General features: G+C 39.9%; 1 protein-coding gene across 3 annotated transcripts in view; it reads left to right on the top strand.

Moving 5' to 3' along the window:
- Positions 1–16,802, top strand: part of LOC127570330 (histone deacetylase 9-like) — a 476,207-nt gene that overhangs the window by 390,779 nt on the left and 68,626 nt on the right. For all 3 annotated transcript variants that reach the window (XM_052015776.1, XM_052015777.1, XM_052015778.1), the window contains one exon: positions 4,859–5,113. In XM_052015776.1, the coding sequence (XP_051871736.1) occupies positions 4,859–5,113 (255 nt within the window). The remainder of the gene's footprint in view (positions 1–4,858; positions 5,114–16,802) is intronic.

The raw sequence follows: 16,802 nt of genomic DNA on the forward strand, positions 1-16,802 counted from the left end.
AAGTAGTTTCCTCTGGAACAGAGGAACACAAGAAAATAGGAGCAGGAGTTAGTCACCAGGCACCTCAAGCCTGCCCCAATAGGATCTGACCTCTGCTGGCCTCAACTCCTCTTTTAGGTTCCTGTTTCTCTCCCGTTCTTCATAACCCTCAATTCCTCAATCTTTCAAATATTTATCCAACTCTACATCAAATATATCTAATGATCTGGTCTTCACCATCCTCAGTGGCAGAGAATTCTAGAGGTTCACTGCCCTCTGAGAGAAGTTTCCATGTATCTCAGTTTTAAATGACCAGCCCCTTATTTTGCAGCTACATCCCCTTGTTTGCAACTTTCCCATCAGTGAAGACACCTTGACTTATACCCTGTCAAGTGCCTTTAGGTTCTTATGTTTGAATTAGATCACCCCTCAATCTTCTGAACTCCTAGGAATATAGACCCAAACTGTTTAGCCTCTCTTGACAGGATAACCCTCTCATCTCAGGAATTAGCCTAGTGAATCTCTGTTGGACTGCTTCCAATTGTACGATATCCTTTGTTAGGTAAGGCGACAAAAACTGTGCACAGTCCTCCAGGTGCAGCCTCACCAACAACCTGTACAACTATAACACCACCGACCCCACACCTATTCTTAAACTCCAACCCCTTTGCAATAAAGGCCAACATGCCATTTGCCTTCTTATCTACATGTTGGACCTACCTGCTAACTTTTTGTGATTCATGCACCAGAACACCTAAATCCCTCTGAACTTCACTCATTTGTAGTATCTCTCGATTTAGATAATAATCCACCTTTTGATTCCTCTTACCGAAGTACAAGACCTCACACTTCCCCGCACTAAAAGACATATACCAGTTTTTCGCCCAATCACTTGATCTATTCATATCCTGTTGTAGAATCACAATTTCCTCATAACATCATACATTTGCATCTATTTTCATATCATGGAGTTTGGTAGGGGTTCTGGTTGAAGAAATAATTGATGGGTCAAGTTGGTTAGGCAGAATGGCATTATTCTTTATATATTATATAGCTTTGATTGTCCATATATAATTTCCTCCCCTTCATATGCTGCTCCCTATTTTATATACAGATATAAAGACCTGTATCCTATTTTGTTTTGTGTCTGATGACATACAGTTAATCTTCCAAGATATTGCATGATATTCCATTATATTGACTTCAGAAAGGGGGGGGGGGTGCACACACTCCTGTTTACATCAGTGGTGCTGAGGTTGAGAGGGTTGAGAGCTTCAAGTTCCTCAGAGTGAACATCACCAATAGCCTGTCCTGGTCCAACCATGCAGATGCCATGGCCAAGAAAGCTCACCAGCACCTCTACTTCCTCAGGAGGCTAAAGAAATTTAGCATGACCCCTTTGATTCTCACCAATTTGTATTGATGCACCACAGAAAGCATCCTATCCAGATGCATCATGGCTTGGTATGGCAACTGCTCTGCCCATGACCGCAAGAAACTGCAGAGAGTTGTTGACACAGCTCAACACATCACAGAAACCAGCCTCCCCTCCATGGACTCTGTCTACACTTCTTACTGCCTCGATAAATTGATAAATTGGTTTATTATTGTCACATGTACAGAGGCACAGTGAAAAACTTGTCTTGCATTACCGTTCATACAGATCAATTCATTACAACAGTGCATTGAGATAGTACAAGATAAAACAAAACAGAGTGCAAAATAAAATGTTACAGTTGCAGAGAAAGTTCAGTGCAGGTAGACAATAAGGTGCAAGGTCATAACAAGGTGGGTTGTGAGGTCAAGAATCCATCTTAACGTACTAGGGAACTGTTCAGTAGTCTTGTAACAGTGTGAGAGAAACTGTCCTTGACCCTGGTGGTACGTGCTTTCAGGCTTTTGTATCTTCTGCCCAATGGGAGAGGGGAGAAGAGAGAATGTCCGGGGTGGGTGGAGTCTTTGATTATGCTGGCTGCTTTACCGAGGCAGCGAGAAGTGTAGACAGAGTCCATGGAGGGAGGTTGGTATCCGTGATGTGCTGAGCTGTGAAACTATCTGCAGTTTATTGCAATCACAGGCAGAGCAGTTGCTATACCAAGCCGTGATGCATCCGGATAGGATGTTTTCTATGGTGCATCAATAAATATTGGTGAGAGTCAAAGGGACATGCCAAATTTCTTTAGCCTCCTGAGGAAGCAGAGGCACTGGTGAGCTTTCTTGGTCATGGCATCAACATGATTAGAGCAGGACAGGCTATTGGTGATGTTCACTCTGAGGAACTTGAAGCTCTCAACCCTCTCAACCTCAGCACCGTTGATGTAAACAGGAGTACTACACCGCTACCTCCCCCCTTCCTGAAGTCAATGACCAGCACTTCTGTTTTACTGACATTCAGGGAAAGGTTATTGTCAACATAGCAACCAACATAATCAAAGACCCCACCCCATCCCCAGACATTTCCTCTTCTTCCCCCTCCCATCGGGCAGAATATATAAAGCCTGAAAGCACATACCACCAGGCTCAAGGACAGCTTCTATCCTGCTGTTTGTTATAAGACTATCAAATGGTCCCCTAGTACAATAAGATGGACTCCTGACCTCCACAACCAGCTCGTTATGGCCCTGCATCTTATTATCTGCCTGCACTGCACTAACTGTAACACTTTATTCTGCGTTCTGTTATTGTTTCCCCTTGTACTACCTCAATGCACTGTTGTAATGAAATGATCTGTATGGTCAGCATGCAATACAAATTTTTCACTGTACATGTAACAATTATAAACCAGTTTACCAAATTTACTAATATTGGGTGATGTCAATTCATAAAATATAGTTGAATTGTTAGCTTTGCTGCACCTCTTCACCAGTATCGCCAGGATATTTTCAAGGACTGTAGCCATTTTTGTAATTGGAATTTGGCAATTGGTTAATTATTGTCACACATACAGTGGTATAGTGAAAAGCTTTTGACTGCATGCCATCCAGACCGATCATTCCATAATTACTTACATCTAGGTAGGGAAAAGCAATAACAGAATGCTGAATAAAGTGTTACAGTTACAGAGAAAGTGCAGAGCAGGTAGATAAATGAAGTGCATGGGCCATGATGAGGGAAATTTGAGAGATGAAGAGTTCATCTTTGCCGTATAAGGGGTCCATTTAAGAGTCTTATATCTGTGGATTAAAAGCTGTCCTTGAGCCTGGTGGTATGTGTTGTCAAGCTTTTGTATCTTCTGCCTGAATGGGAGGCGGGGGAGCAGAGAATAACCAGGGTAGGAGGGGTCCTTGATTATGTTGGCTGCTTTCCTGAGGCAGCGGTAAGTGTAGACAGAGTCAATGGAGGGGAGGTTGGTTTTTGTGACAGACTGGGCTGTGTTCACAACTCTCTGTAATTTCTTGCAGTACTGGGCTGAGCAGCTGCCATACCAAGCTGAATAGGACGCTTTCTCTGGTGCATCTGTAAAAATTGGTGAAGATCATCAGGAAGTGTACAAAACCTCTTATTGCCATTTGAATTGAATTAAATTAGTTGGTCATTGGCACAATGAAGTTTGGACTTTTGGAGAAGACCACATTTGAAAATCTATTTCGGACCTTTGACTAGATATTTAAATAAAACATTACAGTGTTGATCTTTGTGTATGCTTATTTCCACCATGATTGGTGATATTCTTAAAGCCTATTCTTTATTGGTTTTCTGGTTGTCCAATAAGATACTTAACTGCATGTTTCAGGGTTGCAAAGTGGTAAATTATTATGCAAGGTAGTACTGAAATCTGTGACTATAGCCTTCTATTTTCAAAGCTTAGCACGTAGGTAACTATGTTGCTGTTTTGCAAGGTAACTTGCTCTGTGATTTTCCCAGTACTTCTCCTGGAATGCCTCCTCCAAACCACATTAATTTAGAATTGGTTTCTCTCAATGATAGAGGAATGCCTGATAACAGAGAAGTGATCAGATTACGGATTATGGGGTGATACTGTGGGTGGTCCAAACTGTATCATAAATAGCCAGCTTTGAACTGCCAAATATCTCCCACTTAGCAGATTGGAAGTCCCATAATACACAGTGATGGTGTTCTCAGAGTGGAGGTCACAGTCTAAGGAAAAGGGATAAGCCAATTAAAACCAAAATAGGGAAAAATTACTTCTTCCAGAGTGGTGAACCTGTGGTATTCACTACACAGTAAATAGTTGAAGCCAAATCATGAATGTATTCAAGAAGGAGTTAGATATTGTTCTTAGGGCTAAAGGGATCAAGGGATATGGGGTGTAAGAAGAAACAGGTTGCTGAATTTGGATAATTGTTGACATGGATTTCTATATTTATGTTTCTATGAAAGAATAGTGGAAACTGATTCAGTAACAATTCAAAATATACTTGAAAAGAAGTGCTTGACAAGGAATGGCAAAAGAGTAGAGATGTGGGATTAATTGAATATCTCTTTCAAAGAAGCAGGATAGGCAAGAATGGCCATCTGCATTATATAATTTCATAAGTCACAGAAAATCTACACTTTCTACCATTTAAAAAATTATCCATTTAATGAAATAGTATAGCTTAATCATCATTGTTAATCATTTAGATTTACATACTGTACATATAAGGGATAATTTTATGACTTTGCATCTTTGATTTTAACTACCATCAAACCTAACAGAATTCACAGAAATTCGTGATACAAGATCACATTAGTCAAAGCATTGTCCAGGAAGCAGAAACTCACAAAATGTACCACATAGTAATTATTTTTAATGTCGTAATAATGTTGAACAAGGGAAAAGAGTTTCCTTTGTTTATATTGCAGCAAATATATTGCAGTAAAAATGAATCATTGCACAATTTGAATTATCTCCAATGAAGATCTTTATTTGTTGTAGACACTTTCCAAACCCCATGTGCAGCTTCAACAGCCTGAAAGACACCCAGAGCAGACAGAGGAAGAATGCTGCCAACAGCAAGTCATACAGGAGGATGAGGGGCCTCCCTGTGGTAGCAGCAGGAGCAACAGCAATAGTATCTACGAGAGAACAGCAACAGATACTGTGGAGGTGAAAAAGGAGCCTTCAGACAACAGTGATAAGATCCAATTAAAACAGAATGATCCTGTGGAAAAGAGCACATTTTTTCACCAGGTAAATAAAGAATCATGTAACCCAACGGTCTTTAAAAAAAAGAGAAAATGCAACAGCCTGAGTGAGTGACCATTGTCAATACCATTGTCCTTTACAAAAGTAGCAGATTCAAACTTATTGAATTATTTAGAGCTGTGTTTATTGAAAGTATAATCTACCTCAAAACATGGTGCATTGTTAAAGCAAGATTAATTTAATTCCTTAAAGATGGCATTTTTTAGAACTATGATTTTAGCTGTTGCTGAAGCAAGGAGTAAGATCAACAATGTTTTAGTATTTCCTCACCCCAAGGATGTTGAATTGTTTGAACAGATTCACTGGATAGGAAACAGTGTGTATTGATGAGTAGTACTAAATAAACCAAGGAAACAGTTGTCATTCAAGATCTATATTATGCTCATGTAGTGTGAAAGAGTTGGATCAGACAAGTTGTGTGCTCATACGATAACATGACTTTTAAATTTATAGCTGTGATTTGAAAATGCTGTTGCTGGAATTATTTCCAATATTATGGTTTTACTGTCCCTCAACAGTTGGACTTGGGAGGTGAATTGGACACTCTTTTCTCAAGTCTTAGAATTTTACTTACACTTTCCCCTTGTCTCCATCTATCACTTTTATTCTAACTGTTCTGATTATTTTTCTCTGATTGCCTTGCTTTGTGTACTAGTTACATTTTATGAAGTTTCCCAAAGTTAACAGTGGGTCCCATGACAAAAACAGAGTCACAGCGATCATGATTACAGATCTCCCTCAGCGTAGATGTTACTAAATACCCCACTGGTGTACATTGAGAAGAGTTGACAACAGAAATCCAAAAGTGTGTTCACATCCATTGGATAGATGACAGATTGTAGTGGTACACAAAAATTAAAGTATTTGTTCTGCAGCTGATGCAACTCAGCAAGTAATTAGGAAAGCCAGCAGAATGTTATCATTCATTGCCACTGTAATTGAAAACAAAAGTAGAGAGGTTATACTTCTTATATAAGAAATGATGATATAGCTACATATGCACATTTAATATAATATTACTAGTATAATAATATTCATTATATTACTTAAGGAAGGATGTTCATTGCATTGAAAGCAATTTAGAGAAGGTTTGCTGGACTAATACCTGGAATTGACAGATTATGAGGACAGGTTGGACTTGAATTTGGAAGAGTAAGAGTGGACTTTGTTGAAGTAGATAAGATCCCGAGGAGTTTTGAAGGGGTGGATGCGGAGAAGATGTTTCCTCTTGAGGGAGAATGTAGAACTAGGGGTCTCTGTTTAAAACATAAGGGCTAACCCACTGAAGGCAGAGATGAACCATTCATTTTCTTTCAGAGGATCGTAGGTTTTTGCAACTCTCTTCCTCAAAAGGTGGTGGAAGCAGAGTTTTTGAAGGTTTAGGGGAAGAGTAGATTGATTCATGATAAATGTGGGGATAAAGATTACCAAGGGTAGATGGGAATATGGAGTTGAAGTTACAGTCAGATTGGTCGTAATTTTACTAGATAGCACAGTAGGATAAAGGGGATAAGTGACCCACTGCTCCAAAGTTATATGGTCAGAAAGAACAGAACAGTACAGGAAAGGAACAGGCCCTTTGCCCATGATGTCTGTGCCAAACATGATGCCAAATTAAACTAATTCTCTTTTGCCTGGACATGACCCATATCCCTCTATTCTCTTCATATTCTTGTGTCTATCCACCAGACTCTTAAACAGGGCAGTAGACATGGTTTGCATCGACTTTAGCAAGGCCTTTAGACCGTAAGACCATATGACATAGGAGCAGAATTAGGCCATTCGACCCATCGAGTCTGCTCTGCCATTTGATCATGGCTGATTTATTTTTCCCTCTCAACTCCATTCTCCTTCCTTCTCCCTGTAACTATGATGCCCTTACTAATCAAGAACCTATCAACCTCCGCTTTAAATATACCCAATGACTTGGCTTCCACAGCCATCTGTGGCAATGAATTCCACAGATTCACCACCCTCTGGCTAAAGAAATTCCTCCTCATCTCAGTTCTAAAGGGATGTCCTTTTATTCTGTGGCTGTGCCCTCTGGTCCTAGACTCTCCCACTACTGGAAACATCCTCTCCATGTCCACTCCATCCAGGCCTTTCAATATTCGGTAGGTTTCAATGAGATCCCCCCTCATCCTTTAGACTCCAGCAAGTACAGGCCCAGAAACATCAAACGCTCCTCACACATGAACCCTTTCATCCCTGGGATCATTCTCTTAAAACTCTTTGGACCCTCTACAATGCCAGCACATCCTTCCTTAGATATGAGGCCCAAAACTGCTCACAATACTCCAAATGTGGTCTGACCAATGCCTTATAAAGCCTGAGTATTACATCCTTGCTTTGATATTCTAGTCCTCTTGAAGTGAATGCTACCATTGCATTTGCCTTCTTTACTGCTGCCTCAACCTGCAAGTTAACCTTTTGGGAATCCTGCACTAGCATTCCCAAGTCCCTTTGCACCTCCAATTTCTGGATTCTCTCCCCGTTTAGAAAATAGTCTATGCCTTTATTCCTTCTACCAAAGTGCATGACCATACACTTCCTTACGTTATATTCCATCTGCCACTTCGTTGCCCATTCTCACAACCTATCCAAGTCCTTCAACAGACTCCCTGCTTCAACACTGCCAGCCCCTCCACCTATCTTTGCATCATCCGCAAACTTGGCCACAAAGCCATCAATTCCGTCATCCAGATCATTAACATATAACATGAAAAGTAGCAGACCCAACACCGACCCCTGCAGAATACCAGTAGTCACCAGCAGCCAACTAGAAAAGGCCCCCTTTATTCCCACTCTTTGCCTTCTGACAGTCAGCCAATCTTCTATCCATGCTGGTACCCTTCCCATTATACCATGGGCTCCTATCTTGTTAGCAGCCTCATGTGCGGCACCTTGTCAAAGGCCTTCTGAAAATCCAAATTAACAACATCCACTGACTCTCCTTTGTCTATCCTGCTTGTTACTTCCTCAGAGAATTCCAACAGATTTGTCAGGCAAAATCTCCCCTTAAGTAAACCATGCTGACTGCGGCCTATTTTATCATGTGTTTCCAAGTGTCCCAAAACCTCATCCTTAATAATGGACTTTAAAATCTTAACAACCACCAAAGTCAGGCTAACTGGCCTATAAGTCCCTTTTTGCCTCTCTCCCTTCTTAAAGAGTGGAGTGACATCTGCGATTTTCCAGTCCTCTGGAACCATTCCTGACTCTAGTGATTCTTGAAAGATCACTACTAATGCCTCCAAAATCTCTTCAGCCACCTCTTTTAGAACCCTGGGGTGTAGTCCATCCAGTCCAGTAGACTTATCCACCTTCAGACCTTTTAGCTTCCCAAGCACCATCTCCTTAAAATACCGACTACACTCATTTCTGCCCTCTGACTCCCTTGAATTTCTGGCATGTGCTGGTGTCTTCCACAGTGAAGACTGACGCAAAATACTTATTCAGTTTGTCTGCCATTTCTTTGACAAGGTCCCACATGGTAGGCTGGTCCAGAGGTTAGAACACATGGGATCCAGGATAAGATAGCCAATTTGATACATAATTGACTTGGTGGTATGAGTCAGAGTGTGTTACTGGAGGGTTGTTTTTCAGATTGGAGGCCTGTGAACAGTGGTGTGCTGCAGGGATTGGTGCTGGGTCCACTGTTACTTGTCATCAATATTAATGATTTGGATGAAAATGTAGGCAGCATGGTTAGTAAATTTGTGGATAACATCAAAGTTGGTGATATAGTAGACAGTGAAGAAGATTATCTAAGATTACAACAGGATCTAGATCAACTGAGAAAGTGGGCCAAGGAATGGCAGATAGAATTTAACTCAGACAAGTGTGAAGTGTTGCATTTTGGTCAGCTAAACTAGGGCAGGACATATACAGTAAATGGCAGGGCCCTGGAGAGTGTTGTAGAATAGAGAGACCTAGGGGTGCAAGTTCATAGTTCCCTGAAAGTGATGACACAAGTAGACAGGGTGGTGAAGAAGGTGTATGGCACAATGGCTTTCATCAATCAGGGCACTGAGCACGAGAGTTGGTGTTGTATGAAATGGTTCTTTTCGGCCTTAAGGATCAAGGACTCTGGACACGAGCTTTGGATATCAAATCTAGTTTAATCACAAAGGCAAACACAGGACAGAATGGATGGGAACAGACACACTCTCACTGACACACAGGATACCATGAACACGAGAGGGAATCGCAACTAGGGTAAGGTACACACACACACACACACACACACACACTGATACACATAAGCACACAATAACAATGTACAACTTCAGGATATAACACTTCAATGCCTGACCCACACTAGCACTGGCTCTAACACTGCCCGGAGTCTGAGTGAAATGCTCCCAGCCCATGTGGTGATGCACTCTTACCAGTGATCTCTGCAGCGTTGTCTCACTACTCCTGGGGTCATCAAAGAGGAAGGGCTAGGGGATTGCAGCCCTTTTTATGGTGCTAGGAGGCTGGGTGGAGCCTCACTGAGTGATTTAAATGGGCCAATTGTTTGGGGGTCAAAGACAAAGGTACCTGCCACAGCCAATGGTCAGGCAAGTTCAGAGTGGTCAGGCAAGTTCAGAGGCAAAAGGTACTCTCACACCTGAGGGGTGGGTGGAGCCACACCTTGATTGACAGTAGTATCACTTCCGATCAGAGGAGCAATGCTGTCCTCCGACCAGCAGGGCTCAGTGTCGTTACTGTCACGTGACAGCCATGTGGATTTCTCACAACAGTTGGGACGTTACGTTTCAACTGTACAAGACATTGGTAAGATCACACTTGTAATATTGGGTGCAGTTCAAGTCACCTAGCTATAGGAAGGATGTCATTAAGCTGGAAAGGGTGCAGAAAAGATTGACAAGGATATTACCAGGACCAGAGGGCTTGTGTTATAAGGAGAGACCGGATAGGCTGGTATTTTTACCCTGGAGCATAGGATGTTGAGGGGTGACCTTGTAGAGGTATATAGAATCATTAACGGCATAGATAAGGTGAATGGTCATAGTCTTTTTCTCATGGTGGGGGAAACTAAAACTAAAACTAGAAGGCATAGATTTAAGGTGAGAGGGGAAAAGTTTAAAGGGGACCTGAGGAGCAACTTCTTCACACAGAGGGTGGTGGACATGTAGAATGAGCTGCCAGAAGCAATGATAGAAGCAAGTACAGTTGCAATGTTTAAAAGACATTTAGACAGGTACATGGCTAGGAAAGGTTTAGAGGGATATGGAGCAAACACGGGCAAATGGGACTAGCTCAGACAGGCAACTTGGTCAGCATGGTCAAGTTGGGGTGTAGGGCCTGTTTCCATGCTGTATGATTCTGTGACTATCACAAGGTGGCTGTTCACACAACACTTTCTCAGAGTTTGCTGCTGCTGCTGCATTTATCATTATAAAGGTCAGGCCACCAGCAGTTAATTGTCTAATGCCCTTGGGGGTTGTTTAAGAACTTATGATAACTTGGAGACTGCCCTTGAACAGGAGAAGAAAGTCCACAGGTTGTGGACTTTCCACTTCCCTCCCAGGAAAGCTCCACTTCCCCCTCGGCTTTCTAGCAGCAGTGATGTAAAGGCTTCAAAAGCATCTGATTTAAAAGATATTGTAACAGTCAACAATTTTCATATTTTGCTGGTTGTCATACCAGTGGTCTAAGATTGAGCCAGAGCCATTTGAAGACTAAACAAACTCTTCTACTTCCCTTTGGTCAAAATGTATTCTTACAAAACTTTGAAGGAAAGTGGTCTGATCAAATTTCATGTGCATTAACCACTGATGAAGAGGAAGATTATATGCATTATTCTTACATTTTCCAAGTCTTGTTGTTTACCTTGGACCTCATATTTTCATGTTGGCATTGGGATAGGAGAGAGGCCTTGTTTTCCATATGCATAATTTTTGCTTCATGAGATTTTCAGGTCTGTGTTATATGCCAGATAATTTTGTATAAGGAAAATGGTTTTGAGTATTTCCCCCACCATTCACAGTGACTTGGAAACCATTCTATCCTGAAGCTGAATGCCATACTAGGATATATATATATGCAGTACAAGAACATCCTCCTGTTCATGTCTGTCTTCTCCCACGTGACAAGTCAATCCTGTCAGACAACTATTGCCTTTAATTACAAGCAGAAAATAGCAACCATTCACGTGTATTTTTCTATATCGGAGGACTTTTTCCAGTGAAATAAATGGGATGATGAATGGAAGTTTGGATTGTTACTTAATCAGTTTTACGAATTTCTGTTGCCTCTCACAAAATATGTTGCTGCATAAACAATTCATAGTTATGCACAAGTTTTCAGTTTGAAATCATAATCTGTGTTATGACCTATTTATATTTGGAGGAGGTTGCAGAGGAAGGGAAGGATGAAGCTGCAAAAGCACTTTTAAATGACTACAACCATTCTGAATTCATGCTTTGGGGCACAGAAGGTCATTGTTGCAGTGGAATAGAACTGATAAGATAACTTTATTAGTCACATGTAAATCGAAACACACTGTGAAATGCATCTTTTGAGTAGAGTTCCGGTGCCAACATAGCACGCCCACAATTTCCTAACCCGTACGTCTTTGGAATGTGGGAGGAAACCGGAGCACCCGGAGGAAATTCACGCAGACACGGGGAGAACGTACAAACTGCTTACAGACAGCAGCGGGAATTGAACCCGGGTCGCTGGCGCTGTAATAGCGTTACGCTAACCGCTACACTATAGGATAGGATGTGGATGTTGAAGTTTGCAATAAATCGTGGTTTACTTTGGATGGCAGATTACATGTTCACTATCTCAAGCCTGGAAACAACAGCGGGGACAGGGATGAAGAGCTGATAAGGACAGTGTTGCAGAGGTAGAAATACTCAACCAAGCTAACAGATTGGATATGAAATTAGCAGCTAGGATGCATTTTTTTAAATGAGATGGGCTTGATTTTGTATTGATGCTTTTAAGCTGGACAAAACCTCTTGCTCATACATTTATTGTCAAGTGAGGATTTGCTGGAGAAGAAATAAAGCTTGTCAACAACATACACGTAAAAGTTGCTCGTTTTCCACAGATGACTTGTAAGGGTACATGATATAGATGATTAAGAGGAACAGAGTGGAGTGGAGGGCAGTGGTTGAACCAGACAAAGGGATTTTCATAGCATTTTTCGAGCCACTGTGCTGCCAGTTGAACTACACCTTAAGGTACAAACATGATATTCTCCCTGTATGTATGTATGTATGTATGTGTCATATTGTATTTAATTGGACAGGAGAGTCATGTGATGTACTTTCTCTGCATCAACATGTCATTATTACAGACATAAGTCTTGTAGCTTAAACTCTCGACATGTAAGAGTATACGTGTGCTGTCTTGTAAATGAACCAGAACATTTTTTTGGATACTTTTGCTGTATTGTAATGTATTTGTGAAGACATTACAGCTATTAGCAGGTTAGAACGAGCAGTGATTGTGATCTAACTCTCCAGGTGATAGGCTAACTCTGAAAGAAATCTATAAAGATTGTAATTAAATACCTACCCGAAATTTATAGTATTTACAACAACCCACCCTACCAGATTTTGGGTCTGTTGCTCAACCACAATATCAAAGCTACATGTGGGTGCATGGCAGGTACCAACGGCTCTTTCAAACTGAGCAACTGAAGCTTTGAGTCTCCCAGCCTCTGACAAAATGGGCATAACCAGTTTCTAGCCCTGCATGTCCTAAATATAATCCTTCCTCTGTTGCCAACCTGAAGAGATGTTTCAGGAAAGATCACTACAAATTTATATGGAGTTCTAGCTGGCTTTACCCAGGATTCAATAGATGTCCTTGTAAGGTTACAGGCTTAAATAAAGTGTAAAGCAGATATTTCAACTATTTCCCTTACTTCACACAATCTGTTTCTTTACATTCAGTGTTCATTCTTGTTTTTTTTTCAACACTGATGAGTGACATCAATGATGGAGAAATGCAAGGAAAACCGTTAAACTGCATTCTCTGGAATGTGACATGGGCTGTGTGTGATTCATCGGAAATATGCTAGTGTTTGCTTTCAACTTTCTGTTACTCCTTGTGAGACTGTTCAAGTAAGAACAAAGGATTGTGAGTTTATTTTTCTTTGCATGTCAGTGTACACTTAAGCAAATATGTGATTAAAATGATATATGTTATAAATAAGCCTAACAGATCTAGATTAAAAACTACATTGATTTAAAGATATATTTATTTAAAGTATAAAATGTCCAACAAAACTCAGCTATTTATCTGCTAAGTAGGTAAATGGTACAATTCACTTCGAGGCCTCAGATGGAACATCACATTCCATTTTAGATACCTTACTTTAGGATGGATGACAGGACCATGGAAAGAACTTGCACAGGAGTGAGAAGTTTTAGTGATGATGAGTGCTGAGAGTTGTGAGCTTCAGTCATTAAAAGATGCATTGAAAATTATGAAATGATTTGATATCACAAATAGGAAAATATTAGGAGAATTTTAAACCTCAAATACACATTTAGGATTGGGTTAGCTGTGACATTATATTGTAAAAATTGTAAAATTGAACCTTACCATCCAACTCCCTGGACCCACTTGCTTCCAGCTTTAACAGAGGTAGAGGATCAATAAACACTCAGGAGGTGGGTTGCTCATTTAAATATTCAACTGAGGTTGTGTGCCTCAGATTTTACTCTCTTTCTGCCTTAATATGGACTGACTGCATTTACAAAATATGTTTTCTGGGTCTTGGGAAATCTGCAATGCAAAGGCAGGTAAAGGTCCTAAAATTGCATGTAGATCAGGAAGAGCAGGAATCCTTTTCCCTAACCCACCAAGCAAAGCTATTTCCCATTCCACATGATCAGACACTCCCTGTGGAGCATCATCCCACTACCCTGCCATCCTGTAATTAGATCTCCCCCAATGGTTGGAGATCCCTCACAGTGATCAATCACTAACATCTATTTCCTACCCTCACTCTGAATGACCCCTACTGACCTCCCATCTTTGGTCCTGGATATTTATTTGATCCCTGTGGTTATCACTAGCTCTTAAAACCAAGATGTCCCCACAAAATGCTTGTGACATCTACTGCAAATGAAGACCTCTTATACAGCATTACTTGCTGATAGGGGGTCAAACTTGTCAAAGAGGTTGTCTTTCAGCCAGAAAACCTGTTAAATAAAAATCTACACATGCTATGGTATAAAAATGGTGTAGTGTTCAGGAAAACCTAGACTCCTGGTCCTGACCAAAAATGTACCCATGAAGATCCTGCTTCAGGAAATATTATTCCAGGAACATCTCAAATTCAGTCCTGTCTCCATTTAGTTGGCTGACCTGCGGTAATTCTAGGAGGGATGTCACAGTGCTAAAGGTATTAGAATAAATGATACACAAATATGTGCAAAATGTAAATTTACTGAAATAGTATTTATCTAATGTAACCATCTGGCAGTTTTGTAGGAACCCAGCATCCATTTAGTTAAAGAACAATAATAAAAACAGAAAATACAGGTAATATTCAGTAGATCAGGCCGCAGCTGTGGACAGATACACAGAGTTAGTGTTGCAGGTCAGTGATCTTTGATCAGGTCAATGTTTCTCTCTGTTTTTCTCTCTCGACAGATGCTGTCTGACCAGCTAAGTATTTCTAGCATCTTTGTTTTTATTTCATATTTCCAGCATCTGCAGTTTTTGCTTTCCAGTTTAAAGCAATGCTATTCTTGAAAATTCTGATAGTTCTTTTTAGTAAAAATTCTTTCAAATGATCAGATAATTTGAATCAACAATTTGAATAAAGAAGAATAGAGTACAAGTACAAACTTGTGAATTTTTCAAATAAATAACGGTTGAATTATTGTATGAGCTTCATGCATTTCACTTTGCCTTCTCCCAATAGCTGTTTAATTAAAACAAACAATAAGTGTTTTCAGTCATTTGAGGTGAGAATGATGTTTTCTATCTCTGTAACATCTGAGGCCAGTTTCATTACTGCCAGAAGCTCCCATTATTCATCTGGGACTATAGGTTTCATTGACAAAATGTATATGATTTGTGTGAATAAAATGCTTTCAGCATCTCACCAATTTAATCTGTATAATTTTGATGAGATGTCTAAAACCAGCTGACATTTGATTTCACTTTCACATGTTTCTCACTTTAACAGTTCCAAGTTAGATTTTATAAACATGGTCTTTCTGACATCACAGAATTTAACTGATTAACCATTATTACAATGCACATATCTTCTTTCATTCAGGACTACTCATTATATTAGAACAGATAGACCGAAGGTTGAAATCTTCGGTAGGTATGAGTGAATGACCTCCCATTTAAATATGTGCTAAGTGGCAATGGGTCACCTCAAATTCTTGCTCTGGAATGGAGGCATTCATCTAGTGCTTATCCCAGTTTAATGCAGTGCCAGTTCCACAAAGTGGATATGTTTGGATAAGCCTGGATTTCACATCTGGATTTATACTCATCCTGGGGCTTTTGGAATATCGTTTTTTTTTTCTGACCAGAATAGCCCTATGCTTCTTGCAGAGGAATGTCTTGTCAGGGTTGCTGATGGAATTATAACAGTGAACTCTGTGTGAGGATTATGTTAGACACGTCAAAGAGATGAAATGTGAGTGCAGGCATTGGACTTTAGCTCAATGAATTTGTCAAGCAAACCCACAATGTCCTTAGAGTTTCTTACTTCTTTATATTATGCAGTCAGATCTGAAAGACAATATTATAACCCAAAAATGTGCACTGTTATTATTAGTCAAGCCACAGATGACTGAATACCCAGATATTTGCGTAGAGTAAATATTTCAAATTCTGGGCCACCCTTTCTGTACTTCAAATCTGGAAATATGCGTGCTTCAGCTATTATGAAAACACATTTGAATGGAAAATAAAGTGTCATGGTAGAATTGTGCCACTTTTTGCTAAAGTTCAAATACTATTCTTCATGTCGTTCCTTGAATAACATCTCCAAGATATTGATATGCCTGATTTTTGAAAGATAAACATAGCCAAACACTTATTATGATTTAATGGTACAGTATTTCATGAAAGAAATGTTTTGAAAATGTATAATTTAGCTACCATGTTGATAATTAAGCAACAGGGGCAGCTCTGAATATAGTTTTGAACAGTTTTGTAAAGACACAGCAGCTGAAATGAACATCAGTGATGTGTGTTTTTCCGTTAATTTTCTTCCTCTTTTCAAATACCATATAACAATGGTTAAAAACCTATTAAACACTTATCTTTTGAAATCAATTTTTTAAAACACTCAAACTAAAAGGCTTAAATCCATATAAAATATGCTTGCATAATTTGAAAACTCTAACTTAACTAAATCTTACTAAATCCAAAAGAAAGAAAGAAATGTGTGAATAATACATGATAACAGAAGGACAAATTGGAATTTGTGACCAAATATACATTATTTATATAAACAGATGAAACAGTTGCAACAAACTGTATGCACTATAGGCACAAATTGCATCGATAATTTTATATTATTGCTTGGATTCTATGGTGAAATGGCAGCAGTCACCAATGAAGTACCTGGTATTTCACGTAACTCTCAGTAGTGCACAGATTTCCACACAAACATGTATATTGTGGTTAACTGCTCATGGTTCTTTTTCAGATTGGATCCACTGCTGAG

This window comes from Pristis pectinata, chromosome 5 (genome assembly GCF_009764475.1).
Source record: "Pristis pectinata isolate sPriPec2 chromosome 5, sPriPec2.1.pri, whole genome shotgun sequence".
Classification (NCBI taxonomy): domain Eukaryota; kingdom Metazoa; phylum Chordata; class Chondrichthyes; order Rhinopristiformes; family Pristidae; genus Pristis; species Pristis pectinata.